This window comes from Arvicola amphibius, chromosome X, assembly GCF_903992535.2.
Source record: "Arvicola amphibius chromosome X, mArvAmp1.2, whole genome shotgun sequence".
Lineage (NCBI taxonomy): Eukaryota > Metazoa > Chordata > Mammalia > Rodentia > Cricetidae > Arvicola > Arvicola amphibius.
The window spans coordinates 99882498-99899956 of NC_052065.1; the positions used below are offsets into that span (position 1 = coordinate 99882498).

Below are 17459 nucleotides of genomic sequence, written 5' to 3' on the forward strand. Positions count from 1 at the left end.
TGGAACTTAACTATCATTTTACTTTGACAGGCTCCCATAGAAAGAACATCATCCCCAAGACAGCTGGAAGTAATTCTAAAAGATGATGTCCCCTCTCGCAACAAAGTTTGTTCTCAGGGTTAGGAACATCATTTGGGGTTTGACTATAATCAGTATAGGGTTGAAGGTTGGGGGCAATTTTATAGACTAAAGTGTTCTTTGAGTTTTTCTGTCCTGCCCAGTTCCCGCAGTCATTAAGTCCCAAAGAAATCATATAGAGGTCTACATTAACTATAAAATGATTGGCCCATTAACTCAGGCTTCTTCTTAACTCTTATAACTTATATTAGCCTATTATTCTTATCTATGTTAGCCTATACATTCTGCCTGGCTACTGGCCAATCAGTATTTATTTAAAATATAATTGACAGAATACAGACCATGGTACCACTCAGCTATCTCTTTAAAAAAGGGAAAATTGGGTTGGATAATAGATTAGTGTGAGCTTATTAACAACAACAATAATAGTGAATAATAGAGAGAATTCGTGTGAGCTATTATTTATAGGCAATTACATTGGTATAGATTCTTGTATATTGATACAGTTAAAGTATATTGAATATTGTATGCATGCATGCTTCTACCTCTGCTTAAAACCTTTTTTTATATATTGTGATGTATTTATCATACTGAAATGCACATTTCTACCTCTGATCAAGATACTTGTACATAGTTTACATTTCAAGGACATTGTCCTCACTTGTTACGCAGTTGTTCATTGTATAATATTCTAAGTATGAAGTATTATCCTTTACATTATATAGGTATTAGGAATTATACATCAATAGTCATCTATGTTTGTCATACTTATAGTTAGATTAATCAAGTTATTTGGATACATAGAGCATATATTCTACATAGATTGGTGATCTTCAACCACTTCAAAGAGCTGGAGAATATGACATTTAACTAACTTAGGGTTCTGTTGAAGTGAGACACGATTGCTTCTGGCAGCACTGATCTGTTCCTGAGAGAATGTTGAGCACTGAAGACACTCCACTTGGAGCTTATTTTCTTCTTGGCAAAATGGGCCTTTGTGCAAAGAACTGCCCAAGCCTCAACCACTGACAAGGTACCTGGTATCTGGAAATGGATAAGCAGGACTTTCAAATCTTCCCAAGACGGGGTAAGATGGTTTTGAAAAATTTCCTGCCTCTGAAAATGGTCTGTCAGTTATTCTAGGCCTTATCCAAAGTTGGTTGCTTCAATGTTGCAAATGAGACTTTGGGTGATTGCCCAGTGAGCTAGTTGTCTCTCTAATTTGTTGCACATTTTGTAAGTTGCTTGATTGCCCTTCCTGCTTACTCAAGTAATATTATATCCTTCTTGGACCTTTGATGGGATTGAAGACTAGATAGTTATATTTACTTTCTAATGTGGAGACAAAAAGGGGTCAAGTCTTTGCTGTTGCTATCAGTGTCTTCTTATGCCTATTCATTGAGGAGACAGCAGTGAACAACAACAAAAATAATCACTAAACATCACACGTTATTTTTCTTTTATTTCCCACCAATCCTCAGAAGTCTTAGCACTCATGTGTTTTTTCTATGTAATAATAACACTGAAACACAAATCTTTCTACAGTGTGCTCAATCACATACATTCCATATCCAATATTGTAAGACGCTTGATTTCAAAATGACCTCAAGTATTGGTCTAACAGTCCTACGTTCTTTATCATTATGTGCACATATTACCCTTGAAAGAGTAACAGGCTTTGGTGTAACATCCTGTGTCTTAACATGTCTCTATTATACAGGGCCATACCTAGAACTTGAGTTCTGGACAGGTAGGAACTTAAGTCATTTCACCATGGTTGTCAGGAGTTCACAATGGGGTCTCTGCAAAATTAATGTTCCGATATGGAGAAAGGTAAAGGGACAAACCTTCACCATTGCCTTCACTATATTCTTATGTACACCCTAAAAGGCAGCAAAGAGTAGTGGAATAAAGAGCTCCCTTGAGATCTCCGCGAGAGCATGAATGGCTGCAGACTCATTACTCGGGACATGGTGTATAGAAGTATCTAAGAGTGTGTTTGGTTTCTTGCTGTTCAGCTTAAGGAACCTGCCAAATAGTAAGAAACATTTAGAAAACTTGACAGGTCATCTGCAAATAATGAAAGTTTTACATCTTCCTTTCCAATTTGAATCCCCTTGATCGCCTTATGTTATCTTAATGCTATTGCTAAAAATTCAAGACCTATGTTGAAGAGATACGAGGACAGTGGACAGCCTTGTCTTGTACCTGATTTTAATGGAATGGTTTTGAGTTTCTCTCCATTTAATATGATGTTAACTGTGGTCTTGCTCTATATTGCTTTTATTACATATAGATATGATCTTTGTATCACTAATCTCTCCAAGACCTTTATCATGAAGGAGTGTTGAATTGTGTCAAATGTTTTTCAGCATCTAATGAAATAATCATGTTTTTTTATTTCAGTTTATTTATATGATGGATTATATAGATAGATTTTCAAATGTTGAACCAGACCTACATCTCTGTGATGAGGCCTACTTGATCATGATGGATGATTTTTTGATGTGTTCCTGGATTCAGTTTGCCAATATTTTATTGAGAATTTTACATTCATTTTCATGAGTTAAATAGGTCTGTCATTCTCTTTCTTTTTTTTCAATTTATTAAAAATTTCCATCTCCTCACCTCCTCCCCCTTCCCTCCCCTCCCCTCCACCCATACCTCCCCTCCCTCCCTCTCCAGACCAAAGAGCCATCAGGGTTCCCTACACTATGTTAAGACCAAGGTCCTCCAAACTCCCCCCAGGTTCAGAAAGGTGAGCATCCCAAATGACAAGGCTCACACAGAGCCCGTTCACGCCATAGAACTAAAGCCCATCGCCATTGTCCATGGCTTCTCAGTCAGCCTCCACCGTCAGCCACATTCAGAGAGTCCAGTTTGATCACATGTTCCATCAGTCCCATTCCAACTGGTCTTGGTGATCTCCCATAGGTTCTGTCACACCGTCTCAGTGGGTGAGCGCACCCCTCACTGTCCCAACTTTCTTGCACGTGTTCTCCCTCCTGCTTCTCATCAGGACCTTGGGAGCTCAGTCCGGTGCTCCAATGTGGGGCTCTGTCTCTATCTCCATCCATCACCACATGAAGGTTCTATGGTGATATGCAAGATATTCATCATTATGGCTATAAGATCTGGCCTTTTCTGGCTCCGTCTCCTCGGCTGCCCAAGAAAGTACCTGTGGGCATCTCCCTGGATACCTGGGAACCCCTCTAGAATCAAGTCTCTTGCAAACCCTAAAATGGCCCCCTTAATTAAGATATATACTTCCCTGCTCCCATATCCACCCTTCCTGTATCCCAACCATTCCATTCACTAAAGCTCTCCCAATCCTCCCCTTCACACTTTTCTCTCCCCATCTCCCCTTACCCCCATCCCACCCTACCCCCAAGTTCCCAATTTTTGCTGGCAATCTTGACTACTTCCAATATCCAGGAGGATAACTATCTGTTTTGCTTTGGGCTCACCTTCTTATTTATCTTCTCTAGGAACACGAATTATAGGCTCGATGTCCTTTATTTATGGCTAGAAACAAATTATGAGTGAGTACATCCCATGCTCATCTTTTTGGGTTTGGGTTACCTTACTCAGAATAGTGTTTTCTATTTCCATCCATTTGCATGCAAAATTCAAGATGTCATTGTTTTTTATCGCTGAGTAATACTCTAATGTGTATATATTCCACAGTTTCTTCATCCATTCTTCCATTGAAGGGCATCTAGGTTGTTTCCAGGTTCTTGCTATTACAAATAATGCTGCTATGAACATAGTCGAACAAATGCTTTTGTAATATGATAGGGCATCTCTTGGGTATATTCCCAGGAGTGGTATTGCTGGGTCCTGGGGTAGGTTGATCCCCAATTTCCTGAGAAACTGAAATACTGCTTTCCAAAGTGGTTGCACACGTGTGCATTTCCACCAGCAATGGATGAGTGTACCCCTTACCCCACAACCTCTCCAGCAAAGGCTATCATTGGTGTTTTTGATTTTAGTCAATCTGACAGGTGTAAGATGGTATTTCAAAGTTGTTTTGATTTGCATTTCCCTGATCGCTAAGGAGGTTGAGCATGACCTTAAGTGTCTTTTGGCAATTTGAATTTCTTCTGTTGAGAATTCTCTGTTCAGTTCAGAGCCCCATTTTTTAAATGGGTTAATTAGCTTGGTTAAGTGTTTGTGCGGTTTTGGTACCAGGGTAAACATAGCCTCATGAAAAGAGTTTGGCAATGACCCTTCTGTTTCTATTATATGGAACACTTTGAGGAGTATAAATATTGGCTCTTATTGAAAGCTCTTGTAGAATTCTGCACTGAAACCATTCAGCCCTGGGAATTTTATGGTTGGGAGGTTTTTGATGAGAGCTTCTATTTCCTTGTGGCATATAGGTTCTATTGGAATTGCTCGCCTGGTCTTGATTTAATTTTGGTATATGGTATCTATCTAAAAAATTGTCCATTTCATTTACATTTTCCACTTTTGTGGAGTGCAGGTTTTTGTAGTAAGACCTAATGATTTTATGAATTTCTGGAAATGACTGAGACATCTCGCTGCCTGGACAGTCACCCAAAGTTCCAGTGTCTGTTGTTTTGTCCCCCTTTTCATTTCTAATTTTGTTAATTTGGATGTTCTCTTTCTTTCTGCCTTTTGATTAAGTTGGATAAGGGTTTGTCTATCTTGTTGATTTTCTCAAAGAACTAGCTCTTTGCTTTATTGATTCTTTGTGTGATTTCTGTGTTCCTATTTTCTTGATTTTAGCCCTCAATTGTATTATTTCCTTCTTCTATTCCTTGATGTTGGTGGGTCTTCTATCTATCTGTTGCTTTCATTGATTAATTAATAAAGAAAATTGCTTGGCCCATTAGCTATAGCCTCGTACTGGCCAACTCTTACATCTTGATTAACCCATTTCTATTAATGTATGTAGTACCACGAGGTGGTGGCTTACAGGGTAAGATTCAGCATGTCTGACCTGGTGGCTGGTTTCATGGCAACTGTATCACTGCCTTCTTCTTCCCAGCATTCCTTTCTGTCTTCCCTGCCTACCTATGTTCTGACCTATCAGGCCAAGCAGTTTTCTTTTTTTAATAAACCAGTAAAAGCAACAGATAGATAGAAGACCCACCTACGTCATTTCCCCTTTTTCTGGTTAAACAAAAATACAGGCTTTCACTTTAACATAGTAAAATTACATACAGCAAAACAGTTATCAAGCAAGAATACAATTACAATATTTATATCTACTTTATCTTTATCATAACTAAGGAAAACTATATCTATTTATTCTTCAACTCCATCAAAGGCTCCAGAAGGACACACTATTACCTAGGTAAACAAGAAGTAAGCAACTTCTAAAACTCTGGAAATGACTGAGACATCTCACTGCCTGGACAGTCACCCAAAGTTCCTCTGTACCATTGTGGCATCCATCTTTAGCCTACAGGCCCATAGTATCCAGCAGACTTCCATGAAGCAGGAAATTTCAAAGGCAGTTCAGTCACTGTCTGCCGTATCCTGCAGAATGTCTCATAGACTCTTTCATGAATCAGGAACCCCGGAAGATCATCTCATCTTTAAGCAAGTCCAGCAGTCCTCTCTCTGTGGTTTCTTTATGCCCAGTTTTTGTAACAGTCCAGGCAAGTACAGTATCTTGCACAAATTGCTATCAAACTCCATAAGTAACCTCTTCGATGCCCATCTTCCTCTTGACGTAGATTGGTGCTGCCAGGAACAGACATGTCTCATTGTCATGAAAAGCCCTAAGTTAATAAAACATTGAATGCCGTATTCTGAAGTCTTTGAAAGATATGAAGAATGCCTATCTAACTGAAATATATCTCTATTTTTCTAGAAAATCTAACTAACATGACTACAAGCTTGACTATTATCGATGATTATCCATTAACAACCTATATTTCCTAATTATACATTACATTTTTAAAATGAACTATATAATCACAATACCTTAATCAAGATCAGAAATATATACACATATAACAAAACTGACCTTAAATTTATATCAATAAACCAAGATTTATACCAATGCAAATTATTCATATCTATATCATCTCCCACTTTAAATGTAAAAGAACATTTATAAGCAATATTTGGGAATATGGGAGCAGGTTTTTCTCTCCAAACTGCTTTGTGCTGAATGGGGGCATTGTTATTTAGGTCTTTTATGGTATAACCTGTGTGGTAGTTTCATCTCAGTTGGCAGTTGAGTGAAAAAATTTTCTGAAGGTGTTCACAGCAACCTTTCAGGAGAGCGTGGTCTATCATACCATATTGGGATAGAAGCAATCCACAGGATCTCATCCTCTGTGAAAGCAAAAAAACTTTTCCAAAGCATCATAACCTTAGATCCAAATTTTGAAGTCAAGGTATTTTCAAAATATTTATCTTGGATTAGTTCAGCAACATTTATAAACAAATATCTTTTAGCAGCTGTTGCTCCTTCCTCCACATTCAAACAATTCAAAGAGAGCAAGATAGCATACAGTATCAAGATTCTCCGTGTATTTTCCATCTTTATGTGGCTTTAGTTAACCTCTATTTCTTTTATTTTTACTTTTACTTTTTGAGACAGGTTCTCTGCATATCTTTGTCCTGGAATAACTCTGTAGACCAGGCTGTCCTTGAGCTCTCAGAGACCCATCTGTCTCTGCCTCCCAGGCATTGGGATTAAAGGCATGTGCTGCCACACCTTGAAGTCACAGAGGTCAATCTACCACTGCCTCCCAAGTGTTGGGATTAAAGGTGTGTACTACCACACCCAACTACTCTCTTTCTTTCTTTTTTCTTTCTTTCTTTTTTTTTTACTTTAAAAACTTTAACTTTTAGCCTGCATATATTTTTAACACACGGTAAATCATTTAGAGGTTTCTTTGTTTTTGAATGTCTCTTTACTGTATCTCTCCTTTTCTGACCACATGAGTCTTTAATTTACCAAGCAATATCGGTAGGACTAAAGCTATGGCTTTGGCAGCTGGATACAACCCATTTCTTAGCTTTATGCAATTCCTGTCTCATGGGCTGTAGCCATGTTTATCACCACAACTCTACAGTGTTTCAAGGTCCTTGCAGCAAGCAAGCTGCAGCATTCTGCTCACAGACCACACTCAGTTGGACTGCCTGCCTGAAAGAGTCAAAGTTTGCCCTGGCAGGACGGCCCAGAAAGCTGGCATTTTAAAACAGCGCAACTTTTTTCCTGCTACAGCTGAAAACCAAAAAGCATGTAGTTGGCTTTTCATCAACACTATGTAAGTGTTTCATGGCAGGACGTCTTAAAAGAGCTGCAGGGTTTTGCAGCTAAAGCTGAGTCAGGAAGCCTCTCTTAGATGAGAGTGTTTGCTTGCATGTAGCAAGCAGAGCAGACCTGAGAAATTGCTGCTACCAAGAAGCCATGCTTTACTTTCTTTCCCAAGCTTTCTCAAGCTTTCTGTGGATTCAGTTATCCACGTGGGCGCCATTCTGTAGTAATGAGCTGCAGGGCAGTCTGCTTTTTTTTCTGAGCATTTAAGGGTGCTGTTAAGTGGCTAAAGTGAGCTTTCTCAATTTTCTTTATCTAAGCACTTAGTGCTATGGACTTTCCTCTTAAGCACTGCTTTCATAGTATCCCATAGGTTTGGATATGTTGTGCACTCATTTTTATTGAATTTAAGGAATACTTTCATTTCTTTCTTTATTTCTTCCTTGACACAGGGGTGGTTGAGTAGTTGACTGTTCAGTTTCCATGGGTTTTGTGTAGGCTTTCTGGGAGTAGTACTGTTGTTAAATTCTTACCTTACTCCATGCTTATCCGATAAGACACAGGGTTTTACTCCATTTTTTTGTATCTGTGGATGTTTGCTCTGTTACCAAGTATGTGATCCATTTTAGAGAGGGTTCCATGAGGTGCTGAGATGAAGGTATATACTTCTGTGTTTGGGTGGAATGTTCTATAAATATCTGTCAAGTCCATTTGATTCATTACATCTGTTAGTTTGCTTATTCCCTCTGTTAAGTTTCTGTCTGTTTGGCCTGTCCATTGGTGAGAAAGGAGTGTTGAAATCTCCTACTGTTAGTGTGTGAGGTTTGATGTGCGATTTAAGTTTAAATAATGTTTATTTTATATATGTGGGTGCTCTTGTATTAGGGGAATAAGTATTCAGGATTGAGACTTCATCTAGATGAATTGATCCTGTTATGTGTACAAAATTTCCTTCTCATTCTCTTCTGATTGATTTTAGTTTGAAATCAATTTTATTTGATATTAGCATAGCCCCACCCACTTGTTTCTAGTTCTCTGAAAGAGTAGCATGGTGTCTCATGACTGGGCCATCTATCTAGTCCAATCCCCTAGGTGCTTTTGTTTCTGCAATTGCTAAAGATATTGTTTTATTTCTCTCTCAGTAAGCTCAGCATTTATATAGAGAAAAAAATCTAATTCGATAGGTTTATTTGGTATTCTGCTACTGTGCCAAAAATGCTTATGAGATCTAAGAGTATCTGAGAGGTAATTTGACTACTTCTGTTTTGTTTGGCTTCTGTCTCTTGTCTTATTGCTTTGACTAAGCTTTCAGCACTACATTGAATAAGAGTGAAGAAAATGGACTTTTCCCCTTCTTATTCAAAATGAAATGCTTTCCGTTTCCTCCTATTTAGTATAATGCTGGTGACAAGGTTGTTGCACATGGTCTTCATTATGTTTTTGTGGTTGATCTTTATTGTCACCATAACTGGTTTTGGGCCAGTCGAGTAGGACATTTCTAGAGAGACAGCTCTCAGGGAATACACCCGGGGAATGTCGGTGGCACCAGTCAATGGGCTGGGCTCCCAGACTGAGCAAAGAGGACAAAAGGAAAAAGCAAACTGAGCAGAGCATCATCATTCTCTGCCTCGTTGCCATTGGCACAGTGTAAAGAGCTGTCTCAACAGCCTGACACAAGAGCTGAAATATATTCAATAGGTAATTTGGGGTGACTTTAAGAAAATTTACCTTGAGTGGATTTCTGTCACTGCTAGGTAACAATGGGGAAGATAATGGCTGCTTGAGCTACGTCTCAGAATGGGCGGACGCTGGGCTACAGGCGAGGTCTCTCCCACGCATTCGGAGGCGGGCTAGAGAGCCGGAGGCAGGCATGTGGTACTGCTTAGGCGGCCTTGCCAGCAGCTGAGGCAGCAGAGCCCAGCCAGTCCCCTCCTGGCCAGACCATCGAAGCCTAGTGAAGAAAATTGAAAGTCCAGTTGATTGGATTTCAGTACTATGTCATAACAGACAAATAATTCTTCACCTATTCATCAAGATGGAAAACTCAGATTCTAGCCATAAAGGAAATGACCAATCTGCAGCACAGCGCAGAAGGCAAATGGATCAATTGGATCGGGAAGAAGCTTTCTATCGATTTGTAAATAATCTGAGCGGAGAAGACTATCGACTTATGAGAGACAACAATTTGCGAGGCACCCCAAGTCAAAGTACTGAGGAGGAGCTGCTCAGAGGACTACATCAAATTAAAGTGGGGCCTCCGCCACAGCAGAGCTCAGAAGAAAATAGACGTGGAGAATCTTCAGATGACGCATCCAATAGTGATTCCATAATAGACTGTCGTAACTCTGTCAGACAGACTGGCAATACAACAAGAAGTGGTCAGAGAGGAAATCAGTCCTGGAGGGCAGTGAGCCAGAATAATACAAACAGTGGTGATTTCACATTCAGTTTAGAGACAAATGTTAACCATTATAATGGAAGCCAAACCCCAGAAAATGAAAATGAACCATCTGCTACACGTTTTAGTGTAGAAAACATGGACAGCAGCAGTCAAAGGCAAATGGAAAATTCAGCATGTGAGACATCATCTGCCAGACCACCTACTTCAGAATGCAGTTCTGCTGAAGCATTAACAGAAGTGCCATCCACCAAATGTCAGAGGAGGGCAGGAAACTGGAAACCCGAACATCAGGGAAGAACCAGAGTCAGAGATCAAGGAAGTAGATCTCTGTACCCAGGAAATGAAATTCGACGAAGATCTCATCATAGCATCTCATCTCAGACTTTTGAGCACCCTTTGGTAAACGAGATCGAGGGAAGTTCTAGAGCCCCTCGCCATGGGACTTTGAGACAGCAGATAACGGGACCTGAGTTGCTAGGTAGAGGTCTTTTTGCGGATTCTGGGTCAAGAAATTCTGCCGCTCAAGGGACAAGTTCTTCAGACATGAATACCAATGGTGAAGCGGCAGGATCTGGTGAAAGGCCTCAACCCATAGAACTGCAAATCAGAATAAGAGTTCTGCTGGGAGAATACCAGCAGAGAGATAGTATAGTTACCAGAACTCAGTCAATGTCTCAGACACCAAACAACACGGTCACTTACGAAAGAGAAGATGAAGGTTTTACAAGCACCTTGACACTTTCTGAACTTGCAGTTGGGAGAACCTATGTGAGCTCAGACGGGTTTTTCACCCTTACCATCTTCAATCCTGGATCAAGGGAAACTACATCTGTTCCAATTCAAACCACGTTAGGGCAGAGAACAACAAGTTTTAGTGAGCTTCCATGGAGTGGAAGATGGAGCTCTGGTGCTCACAGCTCTGCTTCCGGCTCCAGCTCCAACCCTGGCTCCACTTCCAACAGTGAAAGTTCAGAACGTAACTCAGAGATGTTTGAAGGAGGTAACGAAGGAACCCGAATTTATCCTTTTAACGACAACCACCAACCTAGAGGACTTAGCAAAGAACAGTTTAATAACCTGGCAATCAGAAGTTTTGGTGAAAATGATGCATTGAAGATATGTACTATTTGCATTACTGAATATAGGGAAGGCAACAAACTTTGTAAGCTACCTTGCTCCCATGAGTACCACGTCCACTGCATCGACCGCTGGTTAGCCGAGAATAGCACCTGTCCCATTTGTCGCAGGGCCGTCTTATCTTCTGGGAACAGAGATAGGGTAATTTAATGAGCACAGAACTCTCAAAGATGTGTAGCTGGAATAGTGATGGGCAAATGGAAATCACTTGCTTTATCTCCATGTTTTTGAGCAGTGCTTAAATATAAAGTCACAATCTGAATCGAGTCATTGCTTTCTGAGGGAATCGTGTCTTTTCTCTAGTTTCTCTTTCAGGATAGAAAGAATATTTCAGAAGCAATGATTTAGGACTTCAGTGTTTGATTTCAATACCAGATAATTGTTAGCCTGTTACTGATAATTTACCCATGTACACTTGTCATTATCGCTTTGCTACCACAAGATCTGCCTTAGCAGGGGCTCCTTTATCACGTTGAGCTCTTTTAAGTTTCCCAAGCCATAAGAGGGGCATGAAGAAAATTCCCACTCAAGACTAAGTTCCATTATGTGTTGAGTAAGTGATTAATTAAAACTATACCATTCCCAGTTATTGACACACATTCAGTCACATTCTGAGTATTGTTTGTTCACCTTCCAGATTAGGGGATGATGGACATACCACTGTAAATAACACTAAACAGTTAGGATCTTCTAAGTATATTAACTGTCCTAAGCCCATCACTGTGGCACACAATAGAGTGAACATAGAGTTTCATTGAGATATTTATCTTGTGGAAATATTAAAAAGCCTATGCTTGTTTAAGTAAAAAAAAATCACATTTGTTTGTTTCAAAAGGTAATGCTATTTTGTAGAGGCTCAGTACTTTTCCAGTGCACTGTTGTATTAAGGCACTCAAAATTGTAAAGTACCATGCTTAGAAATGAGAACTGTTTTTTTGTGAGCTGGCATAGTAAAACAAACACAACAAACAAATTGTGAAGCCACTTTTGTAAGTGTGTGGGTGATAAGAGCAGAACATCCCTATATTTAATGTGCTTGTGAACAGCTACTGTGACATGGAAAGGAAAGGACCATGTAGAATCAAACTGTGCTAAAACCCAATGGAAACCATGGATTCTTAACTTGGATTTAGGCAGGAAGTGATAGAGGGTAAGAGCACTGCTCTGGAGACTGGAACATTTTCATGATGACAGTGATATAGGCATGATCAAGTTTCCTACAGTGACAGCTACAGCAGCTTGACCCTGTATTCAACTTGAATAGATGAAGCAGAAGATCAACAAATTTGGCAGAGCTGTCTTTGGTTTAAAAAAACAAACCGCTACCATGTAGCACAAGTTAAACTGATGTTTTTACAATCTGCTCCTCAAAAACAGAAAGTGGAGGAAAGAAACTTCTAAACCAATTTTAACGTAGGGATTTGAGTTGATACAGATGGATGTGCTTTTGGAAAAGTCTCGGGTTTGCTTGTTTTCAAGATTTATCATGTAAGGTACTAGTGCACACTTGTCAATATTTCATTGCTGTATCTAGCAGATCCAACATGCCACATTTAAAAGACATATTCATAAACTAAGATATTATCTTATATTGACAGTGAGGCATGTTGAGTTATTTGAAATTGAAATTCAAATTCTAGTTGTGTTGCCCATATGTAAAGAAAGATGCTTTCTTTCTTCCGTTGTATACCTTTAGCTCCTCTGTCAAAAATCAGGTTTTCATAAGTTTGTGGGTTAATATACAGGTCTTTGATTCCATTGGTCAATGTCTCTCTTTTTATGCCAATACCAAGCTGTTTTCATTAATGTAGCTCTGTAATAGTGTTTGAAGTCAGGGATGGTAATGCCTCCAGAAGTTCCTTTATTCTATAGGATTGTTTTGGCTATCCTGAGATTTTTGTTCCTCCATATAAAGTTGATTATTGTTCTCTCAAGGTCTGTGAAGAATTTTGTTGGGATTTTGATGGAGATTGCACTGAATCTATGGATTGCTTTTGGTAGAATTGCCATTTTTACTATGTTGATCCTCCCAATCCAAGAGCATGGGAGATCCTTCCATTTTCTGGTATACTCTTCAATTTCTGTCTTCAAAGACTTAAAGTTCTTGTCAAATAGATTCTTCACTTCCTTGGTTAGAGTTATCCCAAGATACTTGATGCTATTTGTGGCTATCATGAAAGGCGATGTTTCTCTGAATTCTCTCTCAGCTTCTTTGTTCTTTGTGTATAGGATGGCTATGGATTCTTTTGAGTTGATCTTGTATCCTGCCAAATTCCTAAAGGTATTTATCAGCTGTAGGAGTTCTTTGGTAGAGTTTTTGGGGTCGCTTATATACACTATCGTATCATCTGCAAATAACGAAAGTTTGACTCCTTCCTTTCAGATTCAAGTCCACTTGATCTCCTTATGTTGTCTTATTGCTATTGCTAGAACTTCAAGCACTGTCGTGAAGAGGTATGGAGAGAGTGTACAGTCTTGTCTTGTTCCTCATTTTAGTGGAATGCGTTTGATGTCCTCTCCATTTAATTTGATGTTAGCTGTCAGCTTGCTGTATATTGCTTTTACTGTATTTAGGTATAAAATTGTGTTCCTAATCTGTGCAAGAGCTTTTCAAAAAGGGGTGTTGAATTTTTTCACATTCTTTTTCAGCATCTACTGACAGGATCATAGGTTTTTTCTTTCATTTTATATATATGATGGGTTATAGTGATAGATTTTTGTATGTTGAACCAGCCCTGCATCTCTGGAATGAAGCCTACTTGATCATAATGGGCAAGTTTTGCATGTGTTCTTAGATTTGGTTTGCCAGTATTTTATTGAGAATTATTGTATCAATGTTCATGAGTGAAATTGTTCTGTAATTCTTCTTCTGCGATGAGTCTTTGTGTGGTTTTGGTATCAGGGTAAGTATAGATTCACAAAAGGAGTTTTGCAATGACTCTTTGTTTCTATTTTGTGAAACACATTAAGGTGAATAGGTATTAACTCTTCTTGGAAGTTCTGGTAGAATTCTGCATTCAAACCATCTGGTCCTTGATGGAGGAGGCTCATCTTTTTATGTGTTACTTTCATTGGTTAATAAAGAAACTGCCTTGCCTTTTGGTAGGGCAGGATTTAGATAGATAGGCAGGGAAGACAGAACAGAATTGTGGAATGAAGGAAGCAGAGTCAGTCAGTCGCCATGCTTCTCCAACCGGAGATGGATGTAGGCTAGAATTGTTCCAAGTAAGCCACCACCTCGTTGTGGTACACAGATTATTAGAAATGGGTTAATCAAGATGTAAAAGTTAGCCAATAAGAGGCTGGAACTAATGGGCCAGGCAGTGTTTAAAAGAATACAGTTTCCGTGTAATTATTTCGGCTGTAAAGCTAGCTGGGTGGTGGGATTGCAGCCCATCCTGCCATCTACAGAATGGCGCCCTACATGGTCTGCTAAGTCCACTTAAAAACCTGAGAAGGCTTTAAAAAAGGAGAGAGAGTTTAACACAGCTTTTTGCTGTTTGCTAGAGTGTGCTTCAGAGAAATATTCCTGACATAGCCTCAACAGGAAAAAAGCTACATGGTTTTAAAATGCAGCTTCCTGGACTGTTCCACCAGTGCAAACTCTGGCTATAAAGCATTTCAATAGCGTTTATGGGACTGGATGTTTGTGTTCCTGCTCGATATCAGAAAGAAAGTAGTCTGAGATCATGCCAATGGTTCAGAGCTCCCTGCCTGCACCTGGGCAGATGGCAGAATCAGGCTTAGGCAGGCAGAAAGCATGGCGGATTTCTGCAGCCATACAGAGAGATGTTTCCAGGCTGCATAGTGTTCTGCACGTCAGATTTGGCTGTAACTTAGATAAAAAGAATTTCTCTTTTTAATTTTTTTTCTTTTTTTATAGGCTCAATGTCCTTTAATTATGGCTAGAAACAAATTATGAGTGTGTACATTCCATGTTCATCTTTTTGGGTCTAGGTTACCTCACTCAGCATAGTGTTTTCTATTTCCATCCATTTGCATGCAAAATTCAAGATGTCATTGTTTTTTACCTCTGAGTAGTACTCTAATATGTATATATTCCACAGTTTCTTTATCCATTCTTCTATTGAAGGGCATCTAGGTTGTTTCCAGGTTCTGGCTATTACAAATAATGCTGCTATAAACATAGTTGAACAAATGCTTTTGTAATATGGTAGGGCATCTCTTGGATATATTCCCAGGAGTGGTATTGCTGGGTCCTGGGGTAGGTTGATCCCCAATTTCCTGAGAAACAACCACACTGTTTTCCAAAGTGGTTGCACAAGTTTGCATTCCCACCAGCAATGGATGAGTGTACCCCTTACTCCACAACCTCTCCAGGAAAGGCTATCATTGGTGTTTTTTATTTTAGTCAATCTGACAGGTGTAAGATGGTATCTCAAAGTTGTTTTGATTTGCATTTCCCTGATTGCTAAAGAGGTTGAGCATGACCTTAAGTGTCTTTTGGCCATTTGAACATCTTCTGTTGATAATTCTCTGTTCAGTTCAGAGCCCCATTTTTTAATTGGGTTAATTAGCATTTTAAAGTCTAGTTTCTTGAGTTCTTTATATATTTTGGAGATCAGACCACAGTCTGTGGCAGGGTTGGTGAAGATCTTCTACCTGTCAGCAGGTAGCCCTTTTGTCATAATGACAGTGTCCTTTGCTTTACAGAACCTTCTCAGTTTCAGGGGGTCCCATGTATTCAGTGTTGCCCCTAATGCCTGTGCTGCTGGGATTGTACATAGGAAGTGGTCTCCTATGCCCATATGTTGTAGTGATGGAGGATTCCCATTGGCTAATAAAGAAACTGCCTGGCCCATTTGATTGGCCAGCCCTTAGGTGGGCAGAGTAGACAGAACAGGAAGAAGGAAGTGAGGTAGATGGCTCAGTCAGATGCTACACCTCTCCTAAGTTAGACAGACTGCCATGCCTCTGCTCAGGGAGCCAGATGCGATGAAGCTCCAGCCCAAGATGGACGCACGTTAGAATCTACCTGGTAAGGCACCACTTTGTGGTGCTACACAGATTATTAGATATGGGTTAGTCAAGATGTGAATAAGAGCCTGAAAATAATGGGCCAGGCAGTGTTTAAAAGAATACAATTTGTGTGATGTTATTTCGGGGCATAAGCTAGCCAGGAGGCTGAGAGCAGGGCGGCTGGAAGCTGCCCGCAGCTCCACACTACATTGTAGAGTACTTCCCACTTACTCTTCTATCAGGTTCAGTGTGTTCCGAGTAATATTGAGGTCTTTAACCCATTTGGATGTGAGTTTTGTGCATGGTGATAGATATGGATCTTTTTTCATTCTTCTATAGGTTGACACCCAGTTATGCCAGTACCATTTGTTGAAGATGATTTCTTTCTTCCATTGTATACTTTTAGCCCCTTTGTCGAAAATCAAGTGTTCATAGGTTGGTGGGTTAGTATCCGGGTCTTCTATTCGATTCCATTGGTCAACTTCTCAGTTTTTATGCCACTACCAAGCTGTTTTCAATACTGTAGCTCTGTAATAGAGTTTGAAGTCAGGGATGGCAATGCCTCCAGAAGTTCCTTTATTGTATAACATTGTTTTGGCTATCCTGGGTTTCTTGTTTTTCCATATAAAGTAGATTATTGTTCTCTCAAGGTCTGTGAAGAATTTTGATGGGATTTTGATGGAGATTGCACTGAATCTATGGATTGCTTTTGGTAGTATTGCCATTTTTACTGTGTTGATCATCCCAATCCAAGAGCAAGGGAGATCCTTCCATTTTCTGGTATCCTCTTCAATTTCTTTCTTCAAAGACTTAAAGTTCTTGTCAAGATTTTTTGCTTCCTTGGTTAGAGTTACCCCAAGATAATTTATGCTATTTGTGGCTATCGTGAAAGGTGATGCTTCCCTGATTTCCCTCTCTGCTTGTTTATCCTTTGTGTATAGGAGGGAAACTGATTTTTTTGGAGTTGATCTTGTATCCTGCCATATTACTAAAGGTGTTTATCAGCTGTAGGAGTTCTTTGGTAGAGTTTTTGGGGTTGCTTATGTAAGAAAGTTAAATTCTTCCTTTCCAGTTCGAATCCCCTTGATCCCCTCATGTTGTCTTATTGCTATTGCTAGAGCTTCAAGCACTATATTGAAGAGACATGGAGAGAGTGGACCACCATGTCATGTTCCTGATTTTGGTGAAATGGCTTTGAGTTTCTCTCCATTTAATTAGATGTTAGCTGTCGGCTTGCTGTAAATAGTGTTTATTATATTTAGATATGAACCTTGTATCCCTAACCTCTCCAAGACCTTTAGCATAAAAGGGTGTTGAATTTTGTCAAATACTTTTTCAGCATCTAATGGAATAATCATATGTTTTTTTCTCTCAGTTTATTTATATGATGGATTACATTGATAGATTTTTGTATGTTGATCCAGCCCTGCATCTCTGGGATGAAGCTTACTTGATCATAACAGATCACTTTTTTGATGTGTTCTTGGATTCTGTTTGCCAGAAATATATTGAGAATTTTTGCATCGATGTTCATGAGTGAGATTGGACTGTAATTCTCTTTCTTGGTTGGGTGTTTGTGTGGTTTTGGAATTAGGGTGACTGTAGCTTCATAAAAAG

General features: G+C 39.5%; 1 protein-coding gene across 1 annotated transcript; it reads left to right on the forward strand.

Annotated features, from left to right (window-relative positions):
* The first annotated feature begins 9359 nt into the window (after nt 1–9359).
* LOC119805502 (E3 ubiquitin-protein ligase RLIM-like) lies at nt 9360–11012 on the forward strand. The gene has a single exon (XM_038317462.1). It carries the CDS (start codon nt 9360–9362, stop codon nt 11010–11012), a length of 1653 nt encoding a protein of 550 aa, XP_038173390.1.
* Nucleotides 11013–17459: the final 6447 nt, after the last annotated feature.